Source organism: Sceloporus occidentalis, unplaced genomic scaffold (assembly GCF_023333645.1).
Source record: "Sceloporus occidentalis isolate IW3139 unplaced genomic scaffold, rSceOcc1.0.p SCAF_4, whole genome shotgun sequence".
Classification (NCBI taxonomy): domain Eukaryota; kingdom Metazoa; phylum Chordata; class Lepidosauria; order Squamata; family Phrynosomatidae; genus Sceloporus; species Sceloporus occidentalis.
In genome coordinates, this window is record NW_028316984.1 from 163,425,949 (window position 1) to 163,450,837 (window position 24,889).

The following is a 24,889-nucleotide window of genomic DNA, read 5'->3' on the forward strand; positions in this document are numbered from 1 at the left end:
CTAAAGGCTGCGCCCAGCGACACAAGACCAGGAAGGAGCTCCGTTTTGGAGCTCCTTCCTGCTCCGACGAAAGGGCACACTAAGCACTCGTTTGGAGGCGGCGCGTTTGTGACGCCATCATGTCGGCCCCCATGTAGATGGAGCGCCGCCATCTTGTACGTCCTCAGGACATATTAGGCTTGGGGGTGTCAAGAAGTGACGCCCCTTTTTAAACCTAGGACGTCCGTTTGTAATGCGCCAATGTTGGGAAAGCATCAGTGTGGAAAAAATGGCATTCTTCTCTAACCAATCCTATAGTTGTTGTTTGTGTCTACCAAAAACAAGCAAGGCAAACAGCAGCTGCCTCCAAGTTCCAAGTATGTGTGAAAAGTACAAAATAAGGGGAGAGCAGATAAACCTGGCCTTCCAGCTCCTGCCCACATATTACAAAAGCAGCCATCTACAAATCTGGGCACCAACATGGAAATCATAAAAAAAAATGGGGGCTGGTGAAAGAAAAATTAATCCCTGGATGCATTTTGGATGAATCCTCCAAGTAGTCTCTAGAAGGTTCAAAATGTTTTGTTCATTTATGCAAGGCTTAAATGAACTGGTCGCTTCATTTGACACATCCATATTGTTAGTTTTGAATAAAGTTTGTTGAAACATGTTAAATTGCTCTTATTTTTTGTAGCGTAAGAACCTGTCCCTATTCTTTCCATGCTATTTCCGTCTCTGGTAACAATTTTAACTATTAAACAACTAATGCCCAAGAATACATCCAGCAATAGCAGAATCTAGCACATCTAGTAGCAGAATTGCTTTGTATTAAGTTGCTTGGGTTGTCAAATGTTTGAGGTTTTTGGCAGCCCAAACATCTATAGGTAATAGCCTGAGAGACAAATGAAGGTGCGAGCATTTCAGCCATGGAGTCTCATAGTATCTGCCAGATTAGAACTCAAGGAATGAAAGACAGCTGGTATTCAAAATTAGACAAAATAATGTAGGCAAGCAAAAAAATAAAGTATTTTAAAGACTAGCCTTTGATTCTTCCTCCTTATTCCATGAGTTTGACTTCTTTTTTTAACAGACACCTGAGATTTTGAGAAATGGCAATATGATAAACCCTGAATAAATAAAATAGAGTCAAGACAGATGCTAGCAAGCTGACAGAATAACAAATGTCCAGGTAAGAGTGCACTGGACATCCAATTTGTTAGATGATTGGTGAGTATATGCTTCAACTACTCATCTGCTGATCTCACAAGCCCACATTCAAAGATGCGCACATCTTTCCACACAATGTCCAGTCTATACATAACTGCGCTGTGCTGTTTTGCACATCTTCCCCTCCTCCTCTCACACACACTATTGCCAGACAGCACAGGAGAGAACCCAACTTTTTACTGGTGCAGGGCACAGGGGGGAAAGACCTGTGTCAGAGATGCCCTCAGAGATGTCATTGAAACCATCCCACAAAATCCACAATAATCATGAGCATACTGAGGGTGAGAAGTCACATTCTCTGAATACATTGATCTGAACAATGGACAAAGTGGTATCTTTCCAACAGAGTCATTACCTCATGAGAAGACAGTTCTAGATTCTGTGTAACAAGTGAGCAACAACTGAGTACTGTAATACATACCAGAAACAAAAACAGTATTTCTATGGAAAAAAGCCCATTGACAGAACAGCCCATACTGTGTATTTGAAAAGCAAAAATTCTTGTCTATGACCAAGCTATTCAAAACAATAAGATAATGCATCTAAGCACAAGTATTATATAGCAATATTCTAGTGTAAAAATAAAACAATAAAGGGCATTGACATTCAGGAAAGGGAAACCCTAAACTAGGCAGTATTCAGAAATGTCTGGAGCATTTAGAAAGCCAAAGTTTCTTGTGAAATCCCTGAGGTGCACTCAATTATTCCCTAAAAAGAGATATAAAGGGGAAAAAGTGAAGGGCCAGGAATGAAATATGAAGGAGAACTAACAAATAATTTCCATAATTTTCCAGGGCAAAGAACCTATTATTCTTCCCTCTTCTAGTAGAAAGGAGATTTTTTCCAAATCCCTTTATTGTACTTCAACAAAAACTCAGTCTTCAAGTGCTTCTTCATTCTGCTCATACCAAAGAAAATCCCACCTGCCCAAGCTTGCCTATCTTTCCAGTTTTCTGTTGACAAGAAATTAGCTTAACTTTCCAAGCATTCTGTCATAAAAAATATATATCTTCCTAAGTATATAGAACTGTTTATTAGGCAAGCAGGCATGTCAGCAAACCAGCTCCAGCTCTCAAACTAAAGTTTCAGCACTAAACAAAATGAAGGTGCCACATCAACTCTACGATTGTATGATTCTATATCCAATAATGCTCTAGTGGTGAAGGATTTATTTATTTATTTATTTATTTATTTATTTATTAACATATTTCTATCATGCCCTCTATCAAAAGATCTCTGGTCAGGCCCCTTTCAACCCTATGATTGTATGACTCTATACAATTTAAAACATATTAAAATAAAATAGTTTAATAAGAATTTAAATAATTTATTGCAATTGTATTGTATCTATAAGAGTGGTTAAAAAACCTGGAGTGAAAGAAAGCAGGCAGATGGATACTGTCACATCCTTTCAAAGAGCCAGTTCAATCCTCATCACTGCTGGTGCCACCAATCTGACTAGGCTAGAAATGTCTCTACGCTAGAGAAAGTATGTCTTCTAGAGATCCCTTCCTGAGAGAGGGTCATGAAGCTTGCTTCACCCAATACAGATCACATGACGTCTGCTTCAAATTCTGCTTGATTGCTGCAGGGATTAACCAGGCAGGCTGAACTGGGTGATGTTGGACTGGATGGCCCTTGTGGTCTCTTCCAACTCTACGATTCTATGATTCTATGTGAGCAGTTAGTCTGAAGTGGGAATGGATGGAGAGAGGTGAGTAGTGTAAAGTCCATGCATCCTCATTTAATCTATACTATGTAATTCTCTACCCCAGCTGTCTCAATTGGTATTGAGATTCTGGAGAAAATCTGGTTTCAATATTGGAGGTATAAATTGCCCCCTCTCATTTTCTTTAAAAATGCCTATGGGGTCTCCTATCAACTAATAGATGAAATGCTCAATTTTGTACTCCTCAAAGTACTATTGCCAATTAATAGCAATACTGACAATTCATGTCAATGACTCTATATCTTTCAAATAGTTTAACTGATAAAGTAAAAGTAAGTCAAAACAAATTTCCCGTGCAAAGAGATGGAGTTGTCTCTATGAAGGTCACCTTATGCATTTATGAAAACAAGGCCTTTAGTCAATAGACACACTCTGCCACAGAACAGTCTTCACTTTTTATGTTCACATTTCTTTTAAAATGAACATTACTTAAGACTACATCCAGGGGTAGCTGTGTTGGCCATTTAGTAAATCCACTTTGGAACAATGGACGTTAAATTTCTTGGACTTTGAAAATCTCCCAGTTGCCATATGGCCAGAAGGAGGAGTCAGCCTGCAAGATATCCCCCTCCATACCATCTTAGCTAATAAGAGAAACAGCAAAATTTGGGCCTATGACTAACATCAACTTTTTTTCTCCTGTTTGGTTTGTAAGAAGAAGTCAGTGAAAACTTGCAACATGTACATTGTGTATTTTGGTTGGCCAATAAAAGCATCAGTGTTTGGTGGATATTTGATCAGATTATTTAAGACTATTCAGTGATAGGGAATTATGACTGATCTCAGAACAGACTTTGTTCGATATAAAAAAAAATCTAAATACAGTCTCAGATTTCTCCCTCCAATTAGGCAAGAAAAGTAACTGCCTGAGAGAATACTGGCATTCCAGCATGCCCTTCCATTAACATCCTCCATCTGTAATGAAATAACATGCTTCCTGCATAAATTTTGTCTTAAAACCTGACAACATCTTTCCTACTCTTTGGATTCAGCAATTCTGTTAGTGCTAGTAGGTATGTTACTTCAGAATTTTCTTTGCCTGAAAGCTGCCCTTACTCTGTTAGTAAATTTATCTCTGAGTCATTCGCTTTATATGAAGTGACAGGAAAAGCAGAAAGAAGAAAGCAAAAGAAATGACACATGCAGACCATACTCCTTTGCACTACATAACAAATATATTTAATGGACCAGAAGAAGCTGGTCTTCATAGTCAGCTAGTTTCCAGCATACAGTAACATGCTAGAGAGCTAATTTGTATCAAATCACTTCCAACAACTTGGTAATAAATAGAGGAACTGATAAATTATTCGGAAGATTCCTATTCAGATGTCTCTTCCTTAAAACATTTTAACTATGTTAAACATATTTTAAACGTGTTTACTTTTATCATGATGATTTTTAGATGTTGTTGTGTGTCTTCGAGTCATTTCCAGCTAAGGCAAACCTATCATGGGTTTTCTTGGCAAGATTTGTTCAGAGGAGGTTTGCCATTGCTTTCTCCATGTATTTTGTTTTAATGGCTGTTGAGAGAAAAGCAGGATACCAAACAAATAAATAAAATGTAGGCTATTACCAGATTCCCTGTAACTGTTTTCCACCCTAATAGCAAGACAAATGAATGATAATGTTTTTTTGTAACTAGATGAATCTGAAAGACTTACTCGAAACCAGACTCAAGGATATTCATGTGCAGCTGAAGACCATCCTTTAGAAAGGTTAAGTACTCTTGTATTAGGGTACACACTATTAAAAGTGGATACAAGGAGAGTACTGTATTCTGGTACTAATGATTTTAGAGGTAACTTTTTATGGAATTATACAGCATTTAGATCTGTTAATATTTTGTCCATAAAACTCTGTACCCTTCCATGTAATACTGAGAATAATATCATTTTGGCTGCTATGAAAATAAGGTAACACTCTTTCTTTTACACTTACCAGTACTTGAATACATCCACATTCAGGAAAATGTGTCCTTTGTGTTAGTAGTTTTCTGCATCACCAGTGGTTTGCATGGACAAGTGAAGCCCACCATGCTAAATGCGGCTCTCAGAGCTACTCTAACAAGATTTCTTATAATCTGTTTGCATGAACTCTGCATCTATTAAAACAGATTCAATACCCCGCAGTGGTACACACACCTTTCATCCATCAGAGCATAGAAACCTTTTATTCCCTTCATTCTTTGGATGTCCAATAGCAGTCTCCCCAAGGCTTTAAACTAAAACTACTCACAATAGCCTGACAAGCAAAATGTTTGCTATACAATGAGTGTGTTGCTGGGTTGATGCCATACTCAAAAACCAGGAGATAAAGGAAGGAGCCGGGTGCCACAGGGTTAAGTCTAATGGCCAATGTTATTCACCATCTTTACAAATAACATGAAACAATAGGTACAGAACATGCTCATCAAACACAAACATGGCACAGAACTGGGAAGGCTAGCCATTGCATTAAAAGACAGGAACAGGAACTAATATGACCTTGAGATAATGAAAAATGGGGCTAAAATTAACAAGAAAAACTCAAAGATAAATACAACATTCTGCACTTAGTAGGGAAAAGCAAAGGCCTTCAATTGAATTTCTTTCTAAAGAACCATATATAGGAGTACAAAATACAAAGTACAAAATAACAAAGTTTAGATCTCTGTACAACATTCTGATGTCACACCGCCATGCTATTTATCATGTCCCTTCAATTAAAAACCACAAGCTTCCTCAACTCTATCAAAAATTCTAAAAAGTTGTAACTGTACATGAAAAGTTTAACAATTAACTAAACTCACTGATTGTGCCATAATAGTCATAATCAAGCTAAAGACTATAAAAATAGTCATGGGTGGAACAGCCAACCCATTTCTTCCTGTACTCAGTTTCCAGAACATATCTTCTGTTAGAAACAGAATTTCTTTTAACCTTAAGCCCTCTTTCTTAAAGAACAACTCTTTAAGAAATCCCTACGTTAGAATTTGCCTCACTTTATTGCCTGTCACTAGCAGTTTTGCCCAGTAAAAAATCTTCCCACATAGAAGTCAGAAATGTACTTTATTACGTATGTTAAGATACACACATACTTGATTGGATGTGCAGTAAATTTACTGCTGATTGTGATTTTCTGCTGTACTTTCTACACATGAACTGGCATGCATTCATCAATTCAGTGTAATGCACAATGCTATATCTGTGCAGTTTCTGCACAAGGGAAGGAGATCTATAGCAGAAACATCTTTTAAGAAGCAGCTCACAGAAAAATAAGATTAGAACAAGCATCTCCAAGCCAACTTGAAACACATTATCTAAACAGAATATACTACCACAACAACCACTCCCTCTAACACAATAGGTAGATACACTGTAAGTACACATCAATTTGTATTAAGAGGATTTAAAAGGTTTTCCTGAGTACTTGAGAAAATTAACCAGTTTAAACACACAAGAATTAATAACTTCTTCATTACAAGGCAATGGAGAGCCAGCAGGGCGTAGTGGTTTGAGTGTTGGGGACTGGGAGATCAGGGTTTGAATCCCCCACTCAGCAATGCAAACTACTGTGTGACCTTGGGCAGGTCACACTCTCTCAGCTTTAGAGGAAGGCATGGGCAAACCCCCTTTGAACACATTCTGCCAAAAAAAAAGTTGTGATAGGTTCACCTTTGGGTCAACCTAACTCAGGAATGATGAGAATGCACACAACAACAACAACATGGCAATCCAAGTATATTAGCTTCAGAGGCCATAGGCAGCCACACAAAATACAGACAGCAGATATTATGAGAACAACTAGGCAACAACCAATCTGTAGAACTTTGAAAATAGGGCTACAACCTTATGATGGTCTTGCCTGTAGAAGTACTGTATTATACAACACAGTATTATGATATAACACAGAAAGAAATGGGATTCAAAATTATTTTAAATGAGCCACTAAACTGGAAGTAATCCAATGGTTTATCTACTTCCATATTTTGTTTGTAAAGATTTTCTTAAGAGACCTCTTATCATAAAAACAAGGTCAGTGTAGGGCAGAATTTCACAGCCTAACACATTAAATGACATTTCATATAACAGCTGAGAATATCCTATTGTGAGTTTAAAACTTCTGCAATTCTGTTTAATAGGAACAGAGGGGAACCCCACTTCCAGTAACAAGTCTATTCCTGTCACTGCTTTTAGTTCCTGGGCAAGTCAAAATGTCAAAATCAAATCATGACTGGCTTTACCTACAGGACAACTCTTACAGCACTGCAACCAAAACACAAACCACTGCTGTGAAAATCATAGGGAACCAAAAGACAGTTGAAAGAAAAAAATCCCAAATACCTGTTCTTCTAAAACAACAGCACAAGGAGAACGATACCTCACTGCAGCTGAATATGCGGGCAATAATGTAGAAATCGTTACAGGGCAGAAAGAAAGCTTTCAAAGTCAAGAGGGATCCCAGAGTGACACAACAGCTAACCCACCGTGAAAGAAGAAACTGCCAGAAAAGTGTCCCCTGTCATTCTTTGATTTCTTCAACTAATAAGAAACACTAATTTTCAAGACAAGTTTAAAATGGGAGGCTTTGGTGAAGAAAGCCAGAATGAGAAACTGAGCATGAATGTGAGTTTGCTTCTCCTGCAAAGTGAAGGTAGAATTCAAGGACATGGCTGCATTAGTGTGGAAAATCAGTCTGCAAAGGGATCTTGCAGCACCTTTGAGACCAATTAAAAGAAAGAAGTTGGCAGCATGAGCTTTTCTAGACTTGAGCCTACTTCCTAAGATGTGTCAGACAGACCATAGATCTGTCTCTGTACTCTCCACTTCAGACACATATCTGAGTAAACTCAAGTCTAGGAAAGCTCATGCTACCAACCTCTTTCTTTCAGGGGTCATTCAGACGTTGTTGCTTTTTAGCAGAATGATGCCACTAATCTCACTCACACATTCCATGTTTGTTATTCACACTATGGAACCACATTGCTGGGAGTCTGGTTCCTCACACATGCCAGTACTTGAATAACCATGCATTTGACAATGTGAATGTATTTGAAACACATTCAAGGCATGCAGAGTTTAATCCCAGGTCTATTCGCATCAGTTATCCACACTGGTGACGAAGTGAATCTTTTTTAAAAACTCACAGAGGGCAAAAAACAGTACTGATTATCCCAGGTTAAGTAGGGAGGTTTTGGCACACATCCCTCCCAAACTTAATTGGGCCCATTCAGAAGGCATGTGAATGACAGCGATTCAACCTGGATTCATCCTGGATTATTTTCACCATCTGAATAACCCCAGTTAGTCTGCAGACTAACAGTGCACTTTACAGACCGCCCAAAAAGGGCGGTCTGCCGGTGCCTCTGCTTCTGCCACCGGGAAGCCTCAGCCTCTAAACAGTGAGGCTTCCCGCCGGCTGAAAAAGAAGCAGAAATGACTCCATAAACCGCCAATGGCGCACTCATGGTGTCATTTGCGCCGCATGACGTGCGGACGCTAAACATCCGTGACGTCAAGATGGCGGCACCCATGTGTATAGGGCGTTGCCATCTTGTACGTGCTCAGCATGTACTGGGGTTGGGACATGCAGAAAGGACGCCCCTTTCTAACCCTAGTACGTGCTGAGCATGTACTTTCCGCCCGTGTGGAAAGGGCCTGAGATCCCTTTGCAGACACATGAAGATAAAGAGTGCAAGAGGCAGATGCCAAACACAGCAAACGCTTCTCCTCTGCTGGGATGGAGGAATAAATAAATACTGCAAGGGAAGGGAGGAAAGGAAGAAAGAGAGGAAACTCATATAACCAAAATTCAGAAGGGTCAATAATCTGAAAATTTGACCATATGTAAATGCTCCTTCCCTGAGACAGTGTGGTGAGTTGGTTTGAGCACTGGACTGAGGTCCAATACACACTGCAGAATAATCCGGTTTAATTGCCCTGGCTCAGTGCTGAGGAATCTTGGGAATTGCAGTTGATTGTGGCACCAGAGCTTTCTGACAGAGAAGGGCTAAATGTCTCACAAAACTCTAGCTCCTTGAATCCCCTAGCATTGAGCCAGGGCTGCTAAAGCAGTCTCAAACCGGATTATTCCTGCAGTGTGTTTTGGATCTAAGACTCTGGAGACCATGGTTTGAATCCCAGCTTGGCCACAGGAACCCAGTGTGGGTGACTCCAGCCAAGGCATACTCTCAGCCTCAGAGGAAAGCAAGGAGAACCTCCCTCTGAAGAAACTTGCCGAGGGTCCTCCTGTAAGTGGGAAACAAAATGGCTCCCTCTTTGTAGTCCTTCAAGACTTACCTGTTCAGACAGGCTTTTAAAACGAATACTTGTAAAGGAATTTAAAGTGTTTCATACAGTTTTATCTTTTAAACAACATATATTATTCTTTTAATAGCTATCTATTTTAACATTGTAATAGTTTACTTTCTTTTTAATGCACCTCTTTTCTATGTTTCTAATTGTATTGTTGTTGTTTTTAATACTGTGAAGCCACTCTGAGTCCCAGTTCTGAGAAAAAAAGCAGGATACAAATACATATACATATTATTATTATTTGCATCCTGCTCTTTCCCCAGAACTGGGACTCAGAGTGGCTTCACTATATATATATATATATATATATATATATATATGAAGCAATACAATTAAAACCATAGAAAAAGAGTGGGATACAAATAAATATAATAAGAATAAGAATGTATTACATTATTATATGTATATGTATTTGCATCCTGCTCTTTCCCAGAACTGGGACTCAGAGCGGCTTCACAATGTTAAAAAAAAAAGGAATGCGACTAAAAACACAGAAAAGAGGGGCCTTGAAGGACGCCACAAACAAACAAACAAACAAACGCCCCCCCCCCAAAAAAAACCCTATGCCCAACAAACTGCATCTCCCAGAATTCCACAGCCTGGAGCCAGAAAAGAGTTACAAAGCGGTGCCAAACCAGGTTCTTTCTCCAGTGTGGATGCAGCCTTCCCTCCCTCCCTCCCTCTCACACACCGGGCTTTAAATCCTCGGCGGACCCCGAGCCTGTCCTGCTCCTCGTCCCCTTCTCCTGAGGGGCAGGGAAGGCTTTCTAAGCCAAGGGAGACGCCCCCTTCCCTTCCCTCTTCGCCCTCTCTCTGCCCGCAAAGGTCCCAGGGAAAGCGACGCCGGAGGAGGAGGAGGAGAGGGAGGGATTGCGGGGAGGAAGAACACTGACCCTCGGCCGCTCTGCTTCGGTCCTGCTCTGTCAGAGCTGGCTCCTGCTAGCACTATCCCTCCCTCCCTCCCCTTTGGCCAAACTCCGGAAGTGACGCACAAAGCGGCCGCCGCGCAGAGAAACTGCGCCGGAAGTGGAGCTGCGGAGCGTGCGGCGACTCTAGCCAGGGCTTCGGAGATGGTGAGTGGCTTCCCCCTGCCTCCCAGCTGGGCCCCCTGCAGCCCTGAGCCTCCAGTAGGACTTCACTTCCCAGGAGCCTGAGTTGCCTTGGCCAGCAGTAGGGCATTCTGGGAGCTGGAGTCCGGAACATCTAGATAGGCCAAAGTTTGGGAATCCTTGCCCTACAGGAATCCACCGAACGGGGGTGATACCTTTATTGGCCAACCAAAATGCACAATATACTTGTTGCAAGCTTTCGAAGCTCCACTGGCTTCTCCATCAGTCAAGGAGTTACACACCAAACAGGAGAGAAATTGGAGATGTTAACTAAGATGTCTGCATTGTTGTTTCTGTCCTTAGTTAAGATGGCATGCTTTGATTGAGAGTTCCTGCATGGCAGAATGGGGTTGGTTGGACTGCATGGCCCTTGTGGCCTCTTCCAACTCTGAGTCTAGTCAGCCTCAACTAGATGTGGATGAGGCATCTCCAAGACCCCTGCCCTGCACTGCTCTGGTTAGGTTTTGTAAATCCAGGCCTCCGTCCTTCCTAATTGCGTTGAGCCATCTGACCTGTGCTTTCCACTCCTTCTACTGCCTTCTCCATTCCCTAGCATCACTGTCTTGTCCAATGAGTCCTTCCTTCTCATGCTGTGGTCAAAGTACGACAGCCGCAGTTGAATCATCTTGGCTTCCAGGGCCAGTTCAGGCTTGACCTGGTCAAGGACCCATTTGTGTTTCTGGCTGTCCACAGCATCCTTAGCGCTTTTCCCCAGCACCACATCTCAGATGAGTTCATTTTCTTCCAGTTTGCTTTCTTTACTGTCCAGCTCTGACATCCGTACGTGGCGATGGGGGATACAGTGGCTTGGAAGATTCTGACTTTAGTGCTCAGTGGTATATCTTTGTATTTTAGGATCTTTCCTAATTCTTTCATGGCCGCCGTTCCCATTCCTAGTCTTCTTATTTCTTGACTACAGTCCCCATTCTGGCCAGCGTTTGATCCTATGTACTGGAATTCATTAAACTGTTTCGGTTTCCTCATGGCCTGGGTTGAATGTGTGTAGGGCCCCTGTGGTCATTGTCTTTGTTTTCTGTATGTTCAGCATTAAGCCTGGCCTTGCACCTTTCTCTTTGAACTTCCTTAGTAACTGTTTCAAGTCCATGATGTTTTCTGCTAGTACAGTAGTATAGTGCCCTTCACATATCTTAGACTGTCTCGTCTTTACTCCTTTTTTCAGATCTAAGCCTGCTCTCCGTATGATATTTTCTCCATAGAAATTGAGCAAATAGCATGATAGAATGCAGCCTTTCCTGACCATTTTGCCAGTTGGGAATCCTTATGTTTCTCTGTAGTTTGTTCTAGCTGTAGCCTCTTGTCCTAAATACTGATTTCTCATTAGAACTATCAAATGTGGTGGCACTCCCATTTCTCTGAGAGCATTCCATAACTTAGTGATCTATACAGCCGAATGCTTTTCTATAGTTCATATAACTCATGTTTATGTCCCCTAGGTCCAAAATGTAGACAAAGTCATTAGCTTTGAGATGTCCTTTGTGTTTTGTTGCCTCTCCACCTATCCAGAGGCGTCAGGAGAGGGGTTCAGAAGTTCACACCAGGTGACACCCTAAGGGGGGTGTCATTACCGCCTTGCCCCCAAACACCTGCCTTTTGGCAGACACAGACTGTGTCGTTCCCCTGCATCCCTTTAAATCATTAAAGAGATGGTGTGAGTGGGGCAAGGCTCAGTGGGAGGAGAAAGGAGAGGCCCCAGGTTTTTTAAAATGAAAAGTAAAATACATAATAGAGTGCTTTACATTACCATAACTGACCATACAGAGCTGACATTATTGGACATTTTCTGGGTCAAATCCAATTCCTGTGTTTTGCCCTCATTTTTTTAGAATTTGATGTTGATTCAGATAGCTGTTCAGAACAAACTAGACATTTTCAGAGATAACAATACCTAATGAAAAGAAAAGAAAAATAGCCTTGTGACACCTTTAAGATTAACAGATTTATTTTAGTGTGTTATTTGCCAGTTATAATCTACTTCCTCAGATGCATGGGAAACAATACAGTATTCAGGCCTAAGGAATATGTACAATATGTGGGTGTGCGAGATACAGAAAATAACATTTGTATTACTAACAGTAGTCATAAACTTTTAGGTATATGGTACCCATATACTGTATCATGTATCATATACTGGAAATAAATAAGGCAGTTAACTCCCAATGAGCCTTTTAACCATTACTAAAGGTTGTTAGGCAGTTTATTGATATTGGCCCAAAACACGCAGGCTAGATAAAGTGCCTTCTGGTCACTTTGGGGCATGGCATTCAAACAACGCACACCCCCAAACCATCTGGAAGTTGTTCTGAAGCCGCCTAAGGCAGCCCAAAGCCATCCCTCTCCTGGTGACGGTCTATTCACAGCAGTCCCAGAAGAATCAGGGCCAGAGTGGCCTCTGGCCACTCCTTTTGCCCCACCTGCTTCATCCCATTGATACTAAAATAAGTCTTATTTTAGAGACTTGCCACGCTGCAGAAATAAGCAGTTTGACACCACTTTAACTGCCATGGCTATGTCCTGTGGGATTCTGGGATTTATAGTTTGGTGAGGCTTTCCAGCCTGGTCTGTCAAGAGCTCGGGTGCCTTAGGTGTTAGAAAGAACTAGAGAAGATGTTATATATGTCTTCACAACAATTATTTATTATTAACATGTTAGGGGAAACAGAAGAAAGCAAGGAAATATGCTACCATGAAGCGCATGATCAGCCTCCGTGACCAACGAATGTGAGTACTATTTAATAATGGCAGTGGTGAAGTATTTGTGTTGAACTCTAAGAGGTTTGTGTAATTAATAAATCTGAAATGTTTACAGTGCAGTCCTATGCACAGTAATGATGTCTGTTGGTCGATGCATTATTAAAATCTATTGATGTATAGTATTTTGATTAAAAACTTGTCTTGCCTCATTTGGTGTATGTTTTTTAAAAAGGTAAATATTTACAAAAAGAACAAAGTTCATTTTAAAGAACCATTCCAGTTCCTTTAAAGAAGGGATACCTTTTGCACATTGATGCCTGCTGTAGCATATTCCCTTTAGGACTACAATGTTCTCATTTACACTCACACATCAGATTCAATCAATCTGATACAATAGAGCAGTTCTGTGCACATCTTCTCAGAAGTTCACTTGAGCTTTCTGTCTGGTAAAGTTTGTATAGAATTGCAGTGCTAATTTTTTTCTTTAACTGATAGATGTAGTAATGAATGTTTGTAAACTGGCCAATAGTTCCCACTTAACTGAGGGAAGTTAGAATTATTATAAAGACAGAAGGGAGGAGAGCTCAACATGGAACTACTTACTTATTCATTGGCCTGTTACAGACTGTCAAAATAAAGCTGCTTCGGGTCTCTTTGGAGGTATGCTGTTTAAATGATGCATGGGTCCTAAGAGTCTGGAGGTTGCGCCAAAGCCACACTCCATTCCTAAGCACTGGAGTGCAGCTTTGGTGCAGCTTCCGGATTCTTAGGATGCATGCATCATTTAAACAGCATACCTCCAAAGAGACCCGAAGCAGCTTTATTTTGGCAGTCTGTAACAGGCCATTTGTGCTTAACATGCTACACATTAAACAAAAGTTTGGTGGCAAAACTCTTTATCTTACATTCAGAATTAAGTCATACAACAGGAGCCATTTTAATCTCCCTCCCCCCAAACCCTAGTGTTCGCCAGTAGCTGTAGTGAGCAAGATATCTTTTTGATTGTATTATGAAAAGAAATGAGATTTCTAGACAGCAAATAGAAGGCAGATTTTCTTCAGGTATTGTATTGGGTGAAAAATTGAAGAAATATTTTTATCTTTGTTGAATTGTTTGTGTCTTTAATTCGTACAGGGTTTATGAAAATGGCTATATAAAATTCTATAGCTGTTACTGTGTGTCAGAATAGAAGAGATCAGGTTACTCTTGTATTGCTGACGGCAGAAGTCTTGCAGTTTCATATATGTGTCCAATCCATTTCCAGGCACATTTCAAACTGCTGTCTATGAACTGTGCAGCTTGGGCCAGACTGTCCAAAAGACTGTTCTCTCCATGAGCCTTCCTTTTCCTTGAGATTTTTAGGGGAAGACTTTCACTTCCTTCCACCATCCTTACAGGTTCATTTGATTAGGACATAGCAGTAGCTGCTCTTAAACTGCAGCACTCCTTTCCACTGGAGGCTAGGCTGTCCTCTTTTCTGCTCTGTTCCACTTGCTGGCAAAGACCTTTTTGTTTAGAGAGGTTTTTGGACACTGACTGCCATGTTGTTGTAGAAGAATATTTCTAATAGTTAGTAGTTAGCCTAAAATTTGAGTGATAACTGCATTCTCCCTCCCCACCACCCACTTTTTGTTGTCTTAAATGCTTTTAAATTATTAAATTATTATTGTAATCATTTTAATTCAGTACCTAGCTTTAATGTGACAACTTACATATCCTTTTATATAAGGAGTTCAGGCTATTTTTTCCCATTGAATTTGTATCATGAGACTAAGTGGTAGAAAAGTTGCCAGATTTGGAGAGATGGCTTTCCAGTCTAGCTGGAATCAACAGAGACTGGTGGAGTTTGTGAAGTTGGAATATTCTATTCTAATCCTTTTTAGACCTTTTTAGAAAACATTAACCTACTGTTTGGAGAAGTGTCATAAACATTTGAACTATGCTTTCTTTCATTTTTATCATCTGATCCTATACTGAAGCATTTTCTCAACTTTGGCGGGGTACAGACGGGCAGGGGAAGACGTCTTGGAGGTGTCTTCCCCTGAATATGGAGCCTCCAGACCGCCCGCCCCGGGGGCGTGGCTCAGGTGTATGGGACTTCCACATGGGGGGCAGTGAAGACGCCTCACCTGGGCCGTTTCTGACCCGCAGTTTCCATACCGCCGCCTCGGAGGATGCTGCAAAGAGAGAGGCAGCTTCTGCACAGGCGGCCAAAAACGGGGCTTTTTTTTTTCTTTTGCCGGCTGGCGGATGCGCAGCTGCGCAGCTGCGGCGCTCAGCACCGGCGGCAGAAAGCCTATGTGCACATTTAAAGTGCCCAGGCCCCTTTAAACTTTTTCCCTCGCCCTGCCCAAGAACAATGGTGGTCTCCTGCCAGCTGGTGATCAGCTGGTGTTGGCATCCTTGTTCGCTTGCACGTTGGTAGTGTCACCAGCATCATGGATGCCTCCTCTCCTTTGGTCCCCAAGCTCTTGCTGAATCTGCAGTGCACAGCCACAGCTGTCGCCGCTGCCACCACTGTCCCCCGCCATCCCCCATCACCTCCCTTGTACATATGTAAATATTTAAAGTTTTAGGGTTTTTTTATTGTTAGGTGAAAATGGCACAGGAATGTGTGTAGGGCTTCACTTTAAATTCCAAACTTTCCCCAATTCTAGCAGCGCATGCGTACATGTTGCTCTAGGGTTAGGGTTAGGGTTACGAGCATTAAAGTAGAGTGCAGCTGTGCTGCAGCTTCCACATCTGCATGGCATCTGACGCTCTAATTAGAGCCTCGGTGCAAACTGTGCATGTTCCAGGACCCCGACTCATTATGCGACGCAGTAGACACGGAGCTTTTAAATGGGCAACTTAAATTAGCGGCGTAACAATTCTGGCGTACCAGTGCAGTAGCTTATAGACGGAGATGCGCAGCTGCGCAGTATATAGAAAAGAAGCGGGGAAAAGCAGCACCTTTTTAATGCCGCTTCTTCCCGCTTGGGGTGTGCGGGCGGCGTGTTCATGGTGGCATTCAGGTAAGGGCCGTCTGAAGGCTATACCTTCATGACGTCATGAACACACCCCTTTTTGCCCGTCTGTATCCCGCCAATGATGTAAAGATCCTAACTTACTTGTAGTGATTTACTGAAATGACAAGAGATGACACATGCAAATGTTTTTGCATTTCTTGTCATTTCTAGCAAAGAGGCCGACCGAGCAAAACCCAAAGAGAAAAAGAAGGAGGATCCCAGTGCAATCAAAGAGAGAGAGGTGTAAGTATTAAATTATTTATTGGCTTCTTGTCATAGGAATAGTGTGCAAATGACCAAGTATGAACACAAATCTCTGTGTTTGCAATCTGGGGAGTAGTGGCATGAAGATGATGAAAGGGCTGAAGTATTTTTGATGGATTGCTTAACTCCACTGTTACCTTCCTTACTTCACAGAACTGTGTGTTTGGAATGTTATCTAGTCCAGTGCCTCTTAAGCCATTTGATGTGAAGAACAAGCAGGATTTTTCTTGTAATGTGCTGTGGGCCATATTTGTGCCCATTGACTACAAATATTCCATGCTTTCCTGGAAATGTGCCAGAACATTAAGATTTCCATGGGAAGGCTTTCTTTTGGTACCAACACCATTACAGGCTCACTTGGTGAGGACATGAGAGAAAGCCTTCTCAGTGGCTGTTCCCACTCTCTGGAATTCCTTCCACGGGAAACTAAGTTGTCCTCCTCCCCACTTTTCTTTCATCGGCAGTCAAAGACATTTCTGTTCAGCAGGTTTTTAATTACAGTAGGCCCTCCATATCCACAAATTCAAGCATCCACTGCTTGAAAATATTTTAAATATATATATATAAATTTCAAACAGCAAAGCTTGATTTTGCTATTTTATATCAGGGCCATCATTTTACTAGGTTTTTGTATTTAATGGAACTTGAGTACCCACGGATTTTGGTATCAGCTGCTGGAAGTAAACCCCATCCCAGTGGATGCCAAGGGCTCACTGTAGTAAATAAGAAACGTTTTTATTGAGATGAATGTTTATTTCTTTAATCTTTTGTATGGCTTTTAAATTATTTTATATTGTATAATATGGGGATTTTTAATTGTATTTAAAATGTTATTAAAGTATTTTAACTTATTCTCTTTGGAAGCCACCTTAGGACTCATTCCAGGAGAAAGGTGGCATATTAAATAAATAAATAAATAAATACAGTTGGGAGAGGCAAACACATCTTGTAAATCACTTACTGATCAAGCAGGTGTTGGGATTCATTGTTTTCCAAGCAGCAGGTTTGTTACAGATTAGTGATGAGGAAGTACAAAAAGACACCTTTGTGTTTATTTTAAGGGCTGATACTTCCTCCTTATTTTCTTCTGTGCCTTCACGTTGTTTCGGACTTATGGTGACCCTAAGGTGAACCTGTCATGAGATTTTCTTGGCAAAATCTATGCAGAAGGTGTTTCCCTTTGCCTTTCTCTCAGGCAGAAAGTGTATGACTTGCCCAGGGCCACCCAATGGGTTTCCATGGCCAAGTGGGAATGTGAACCATGGTCTCCCAGAGTCTTAGTCCAACACAAAAAACTATACCACCCTGGCTATTTTGCTTCTTAATAACACATTTTAAAGATTCAGAACTAAATCTTGATTGGATGTACCCTAATATTTTAAATTCCAACTATCTTGCTATTCACATTGCTCACATTTTTCAACAGATTTTCTGAAAATTTTCTGGGGAAAATATTTACAGTATTCTTTGAACAATTAAAATTAACTAGAATTTATATACCAAGAAAAAAGCTCTATGCGCAATGTGTAGACAGTGTGTTTCATTTCATTGTTTTAATGTTACTTTTTCCTGGTGTGTTTGTTTTACAGCCCTAAATATCCCTCCTGTTTGTTTTTCCAATACAACACACAACTAGGGCCTCCTTACTATATCCTCGTTGATACCAACTTCATTAACTTTTCCATTAAAGCCAAACTGGATTTGGTGCAGTCAATGATGGATTGCCTTTATGCCAAGTGTAAGTATCTACATCTTTTGCAATTTCTTCTAGAGAGTAGCATTATGATAAGAGACAGGGACTGCATTAACACTGCAGGGTTAATCTGATTTGATACCTCTTTAATTGCAGCTGAAGCAGTGTCCAACTGGATTATTTCTGCACTGTGGATGGACTCTATGAGAAGCTCCAGTTACAAAATAATATTGCTGAGGCTGTTATAACAATGAGGCACTAGGCTGTAGGTTGTTGGGTTTTTAAAGTCTACTACTAAGTGCTTTACAATTAAGTGGGCAAATGTATCTGTGTTTATTTATAAAGCAAGCTTTTTCTTTTTTAAAAAGCTAGTCAGCTACAAATATATTACCAGCTTATTGCTAATTTTATTTAAAATCTGGTTATAATGTTGAGAGTAAAGATGTCTGTTAACAAACTTGGTCAGCTGATAAGTTATGTTCAAAGAGAACTTTATTCATAACATATTTTCTTTCTTATGTGAAGAAAACTAATTAGATCTATAGATAAACTAATCAACTAAAGAGTGTGCTTTTCAATTTTGATAATTTTCTATGAGCTTTCATGGAAACTGTCTTAAAAGGATTAATAGAGTAACTGCATATTCAGACGTTTGAAACGTAAGTATTTTTAGAATGCACCACTTGTAAGAGTTTATTGCTATGCTGGTTTGTAATGTTATGGTGATACTCTTTTCCAACAGGTATTCCCTGTATCACTGATTGTGTTATGGCTGAAATTGAGAAACTAGGGCAGAAATATCGTGTCGCCCTAAGGTAAGGGCATGTTCATTTTGTCCTGGGGTCACCATTATAATGCCCATGGACACCTCTGTTGGTGCCTACACATCTTCCTGTCCCCCATGATTCCACAGACACCCCCAGCAAAGATTTTTGTAACAAGCTGACACTGGCCTCTAACACCATCTTTATTTAAGAATGTTTATGGGCTCCAGATAAGTCCCAGAAGCATTAGTGGTAAATAAAAATAGTGGTTAACTAGTCTATGAAAGCCAGTGTGGTGTAGATGCTTCACCTCTGGAAACCAGGGTTCAGTTTCCAGCTCGGCCCTGAAACCCACTGGGTGACCTTGGGCAAGTCACACACTCTCAGCCTCAGGGGAAGACAATGGCAAAGCACATCTGAACAAATCTTGCCAAAAAAGAAAAAAAACACATGATAGGGTCGCCTTAGGATCACCATAAATCAGAAACGCCTTGAAGGCACATGCACACAAACTAGTCCATACTTTATTTTGAAGTTAAGGTACCATACAGAAAAAGGATAGCAGGGTGTGTTGTAGCACTCAGTCTTTGGGGTAGGGTAGGTAAGGAGCATGTGTGGTGTGTTTGTATTTTGCTTTGTTGTTGTTGTTTTGTTTTTTCTTTTCTATATGGTAATGTTATCTATTCCTCTTTTAATTGTTATTATCTTAGAATGTACGCCTTGGGCAGGCTTTTATTTACTCCTAATTTTACCGACTTTGTACAGCGCTGTGTATAATTACAGCGCTATAGAAATAAAGTTTAATAATAATAATAATAATAATTTTTTGCAGTGTTTTGTTACTTGATAGCTTGGGATGATGGGGGGTATTAGCTACTCTGGCATGTTGTGTATTTTGCCTAGTTAGTTTTATATTGTTGGAGGGTTTTGCCAGATGTTTGTTACCATCTGTGAAATAGAGCAGAAATGTTTGGTTCAAAAGAATGCTTTGTTTTATAGAGCTGAGACCCTGACCTCTGCCTTCCATTTAAGCAAGCTCTTGGGCAAGTGAGGTTCTGCCACACTGCAGAAGTAAAGCAGTTTGATGCTGCTTTAACTGTCATGGCTGCATCCTATGGAATCCTGGGATATGTAGTTTGTTGGGGAACCAGACTTCTCAGAAGGAAGGCTAAATATTTTGCAAAGCTACAAATTCCAGAATTCCATAGCATTGAGCCATGGCAGTTAAAGTGGTATCAAACTACATTAACTCTGCAATGCAAATGCAGTGCTTCTCCCCTTTCCCATTTTGCCTCATGGAAGATGGTAATTTTGTGACTGGCTATATTCAGTGTGGCAACCCTTTTACAAATGGGCAAGCTTCTCAATGACAGCCATTTTGTTAGAGGTCCCCAGTCAAAAACAGCTGAGATCCAGGCCTGTAGCATAAATATGTAGAACTGGGGCTCACCCTTGATTCAAGATCCAGTTTCTTTACTCAGTTTGAATAGCTGGCTAGCACCTAACTTTCATTTTAATTATTCCACAGGATAGCAAAAGACCCACGATTTGAACGCTTGCCATGCACTCACAAAGGAACATATGCAGATGACTGTTTGGTACAGAGGGTCACTCAGGTATCTCATGTTGTAGAAATTTTTGCACCTTACTATTGACATACAAATGTATCTGGAGCTACACAATTTTACTGTCAGTGACTTAAAAGAACCTGATATTCAGTAAAGGATCTTCCTTATTGTTAAGAGCCCTGCTGGTGCAGTGGTTAAATGCCTATACTGCAGCCACTCACACAAAACCATAAGGTTGTGAGTTCAAGACCAGCAAAAGGGCTCAAGCTCGACTCAGGCTTGCATCCTTCCGAGGTCGCTAAAATGAGTACCCAGATTGTTGGGGGCAAATTAGCTTACAGTTGTAAACCGCTTAGACACTGCTTAGGTGGTATGAACCGGTGTATAAAAGAAGCTTGTTTGTTTTGTTTGTTTAATACTGCAAAATTAAGAAAAAACATCTGATTCTGTTTCCTTACCTCTCTTATTTCCTGAATAAAGTATTTGTCCAAATTCCTGGTTTTTTGGAAATAGATATTCTCTGACACTCCCTGCTTCAAATGAATTAAAGCACCTGGGGTTTTTTTCACAATATAAGATTGCTCCCTTTTTTATGCAGCATAAATGCTACATAGTGGCTACCGTAGACAGAGACCTGAAACGGAGAATACGGAAAATACCAGGAGTCCCTATAATGTATATATCTAATCATAGGTAAGTGAAATCCCAAGTGGGAACCTGTTACTGATAACAAAATTAATTTACATTCTGTTTTCGTAATAGTTTGTTTTGAATCTTTGGAAGGAGATTTGCATATTTGCAGATGATTTCACTTGTCTGAAAGTGCCAGCGTGGTATAATGGCTTGAATGTTGGACTACGACTCTTGAGATCAGGATTCAATTTCTTGCTGAGCCACAGAAACCCACTGAGGGACCTTGGGCAAGTCACACACTCAGCCCCAGAAAACCCTATGATAGGTTCGCTTAGGGTCACCAAAAGTCAAAAATGACTTGAATGCACACATGAAGAACAACAAAGGAAATGCTCAGTACTGTAGTAATAAAAGCCGTTTTATTACTGCTGCTGAATTTGCAGTAGTTCCATTTAGAAACATGATGCTGGAATAAAACATCAACACAAATTCTACTTACTGATGGCTACATAAAATTAAAACAGAATCCTAAACACTTCTACTTAGATGTAAGTTCCAGCAGGGTTCTTTGGAGTTTATTCACAAATAAATGTGGATAGGATTGCAGCAAGCAGTCTTATACAGTGGACAATGTGATACAATGGACAATGAGACATTTATTGTATGCCTCTTGTATTTTATGGATGTTTTATTGTTAGCCACTTCGATCTTTTTGGAGACATGGATACGAATAAATATTATTATTATTATTATTATTATTATTATTATTATTATTATTATTATGTAGGAGACAAATGCAATCCAGTAAACTTGCTTTTTTGTATTCAAGCCTCATGACAGAACATACCCAAAATAAATGTTGTGGGATATAGTGAAATAGATTCTCTAGCTTCAAACAGCTGCCTGCATGTCTGTTTTTGTAATTAGAATTAACAAATGGGTAATTCAGTAGTAATGTAACGTATGTGAAAGTTATAGGTAAATATATTTAGCAAGTATGTATCTATTGTTTCATTCCCTATCTCCAACTAAAATGAACCTGAAAATATATATCCTACATTTGTCTATTCAGAAGTAATACCTGATGAGTGCAATGGAGCTTACTCTCAGGTAAATGCAGTATAGAATTGTAACCTAAATTCATGTAGGTGATTTGCTCACAATCATCTTGCACCTCTCATTTCTCTCTGTTATCACTGATGAAGCTGAGATGTGTAAGTTCCTTGAGGCAAATAACCTTCTGTATACATTACTCTTAAAATAATTGTTTACAGATGACACTATATAATGTACGGTATAACTTTCAGCAGTGTGTAGCCCTTACCACTTGCTGTATTCCCATTTAGGTGCCAAAATTTCACTTCCCTAGCTATGCAGTTCACGGATTGTTTTAGCACATGTGCTATTATATTCAGGGTTTAAAGGGATATATAATGCTAACAAATACCATACTTCCCTTACAGTGTGATTGCAGTGCACCATAGTGCAAAAACAATAAAACACTTCACAAAAGATTTCTCTTATTTTAGGTATAATATTGAGCGGATGCCTGATGACTATGGAGCTCCCCGATTTTAACCAGCTTCTGGAAAGGAAACAAGATATGCCTGCTATGTGCAGCTCCCCCCCCACCACACAATGAATCTGTTGTAAGATTCCATTGTTTCTAATTGGCTTCCTGTGGTGCTTGAAACTGGTTTGCTTTCTTAAATGTATTTCCCAGAAAAAACATGCAGTCTTTTTTTCTTGATTTATGGTCCAGAATAAATATTCTTCAATAAACACAAATATTCTTCAATAAACACAAGACTTCTTTCTTATTTTTCTCTGTTTACATGCATTCAAATTAAGCATGCACATGTTACTCCTGTGTGAGGTATTGGGATTAATTTTAAAATGTGCTTACTTTCTGGCCATTATAGAAATGTATAAAGGCTGGAAACTGAAATCTGTTACCAAAATATTTTTGGTTGCCATCAGATTGCAATTTGTTCCATTCAAACCCTTCTTAATCAGCAATCTGAAAAAATCAACTTAGCAGCACTGGGGGGAACTATCTGCTCTGGAAAATAACAGAGAATCTGGGTTTAAATTCAGTTTGAGTTGGATCACAGCTAAATATTTTAGTCCTATTATCAGTGGAACAAGTTGTACACTAAAACAGGGGTAAGGAATCAGTAGTGTTCCAGATATAGATAGATTTTGATTTCCATTACCTTTGACCATCTGGCTGAATCCAACACTGATTGGAGGACTACAGATTCCCCATTTCTATATTAGAACATAACTAACCCAATTTGGATCAAGCCTAATTCCCCCCCCTCCCCTTGATTATGTTTTGTTAGCTGCCCTCAAGTTAACTTCGACTTATGATGACCCTATGAATGAGAGTCCTTCAACTCACCCTATTATCAACAGCTCTGGTCTGGTCTTGCATATTCAGGTCAATGGGTCTTGGGCCTAAGCAGATAGGCAGGATAGCATAGGCCATGCATGCCCTTCCTATCTTGCCCCAGATTCTGACCTGAGTCAGGCCCCAGGCCGGTGTGCTGATAGATGAGTGTTTATACACCCACCCACAGCTGTCCATGGACCCGTTGCCGCCACATGCCCTATACCTGCCTTCACCATTATGTCTTCTCAGAAGACTGCTGTCTTGTCTCATTAAGGGCAGAAAAGACACAATACATGTGTCCTGACAGCCCCATGTGACAGTAGCTAAAGGGCATGCAGGGCCACCTGTTATGGCAGAGTTTCAAGCAATTTGCCCTGGGCCATGGCCTCTTTGAGCTGGGATCACTCTGGAACTGCAGGCTAATGGCCTGCATTGTCTGTACAGAATGATGTGAGGCCGGGCAATGACATGAGTCTTTTCCAGCGATGAAGGTGGAAACATCCTATATCATGGGTTGATTCCATCACGTTGCTCCAAATAGGCAGGAAAAACAGACTTGAAGGAGTCATCACCAGAGGGAACAACCCTCACCATCCCTGTCTTTTTCCTGCCTCAGCTCCCGAGTAGGCTGTGTTTTTCCTTTTCTCCTCCTTCCTTGACTTTGTCTTAAAGACTTTAATATTTCTTCTAATATTTCTTCTATTCTTATGATTATATTTATGATCTGTTCTCTCCTGCCTTGGCAACTACCTACAAAAACAACTATGTTTTCTTTAGTCTTTGCTGAAGCTAAGCCAGGCATGGAGGGACAGTTCAGAAGCTGCTATGCGACAACAGCCCAACTCCAGCATTAAAAAAGACAGCCCAGCCATGTCTAGCTGAAAAGGCTGAAAGGCCAGAGAGCCCAGGCGTGGCCGGAGAAGGGAGATCCCTCTGTCCTTGACCAGATGCACTCTGCTGCAAAATCCAACCCCACCAAGGGGGTTGGGCAGTGAGATAGAGAACCTAAAAGAAATTTGGCGTGGTGGAGAAGGGAGTTCCCACTGTCCTTAACCAAATGGCGCCACACTGCAGACACCAGCCCTAGATGGGGTTTGGGCGGTGAGATGGAGAACCGAACAGGACCTTGGCATGGCTGGAAGAGGGAAAACCATCTGTCCTTGGCCAGATTGTGCCCCACTGCAGACATCAAACCTGGCAAGAGGTTTGGGCAGTGAGAGAGAGGAGGCAGATTTGGAGAGGTGAGTAGTGAGTCCTAATCTTATGTTTGTGGGTTAAGCTTTACCCCAGAAGTTTGTTTCTGCCTTGCATTGCAAGTTTTGAAGGAGACTTCAGCGCATTACAGAGCGCCCAAAATGGGTGCTCTGCCGCCGCCGCCAGTTGCTGCGTCTGGGAACCGCAGCAGTAAAACCACGCGGTTCCCGGATGCAACGAAAAGAAGCCGCAAAAAGTGGCTTCTTTTTGTGCCCCGGAAGTGGCGCTGCAAGTGGCCAATGGCGCACTTGCGATGTCACT

General features: G+C 40.7%; 2 protein-coding genes across 4 annotated transcripts in view; one reads left to right on the forward strand and one right to left on the reverse strand.

Moving 5' to 3' along the window:
- The window catches only part of AREL1 (apoptosis resistant E3 ubiquitin protein ligase 1), a 38,844-nt gene extending 28,666 nt beyond the window's left edge, over window positions 1–10,178 (reverse strand). The window contains exons 1-4 of one of the 3 annotated variants that reach the window (XM_089522207.1): window positions 10,122–10,157; window positions 4,874–4,928; window positions 4,317–4,455; window positions 1,021–1,073 (exon numbers count right to left, since the gene is read on the reverse strand). The gene's annotated coding sequence lies outside the window, so the exon portion shown is untranslated. Of the gene's footprint in view, window positions 1–1,020; window positions 1,074–4,316; window positions 4,456–4,873; window positions 4,929–9,863; window positions 9,880–10,121 lie in introns of those variants that run through there. The other 2 variants (XM_089522206.1, XM_089522208.1) reach the window with 2 other exon arrangements.
- A 23-nt stretch (window positions 10,179–10,201) lies between these two features.
- On the forward strand, window positions 10,202–22,786 carry FCF1 (FCF1 rRNA-processing protein). The gene is made up of 8 exons (XM_089522209.1): window positions 10,202–10,301; window positions 13,009–13,076; window positions 16,229–16,300; window positions 17,911–18,059; window positions 18,757–18,829; window positions 20,307–20,394; window positions 20,945–21,039; window positions 22,509–22,786. Exons 1-8 carry the CDS (start codon window positions 10,299–10,301, stop codon window positions 22,555–22,557), a joined length of 597 nt encoding a protein of 198 aa, XP_089378335.1. The 5' UTR covers window positions 10,202–10,298; the 3' UTR covers window positions 22,558–22,786.
- The last annotated feature ends 2,103 nt before the right edge of the window (window positions 22,787–24,889 follow it).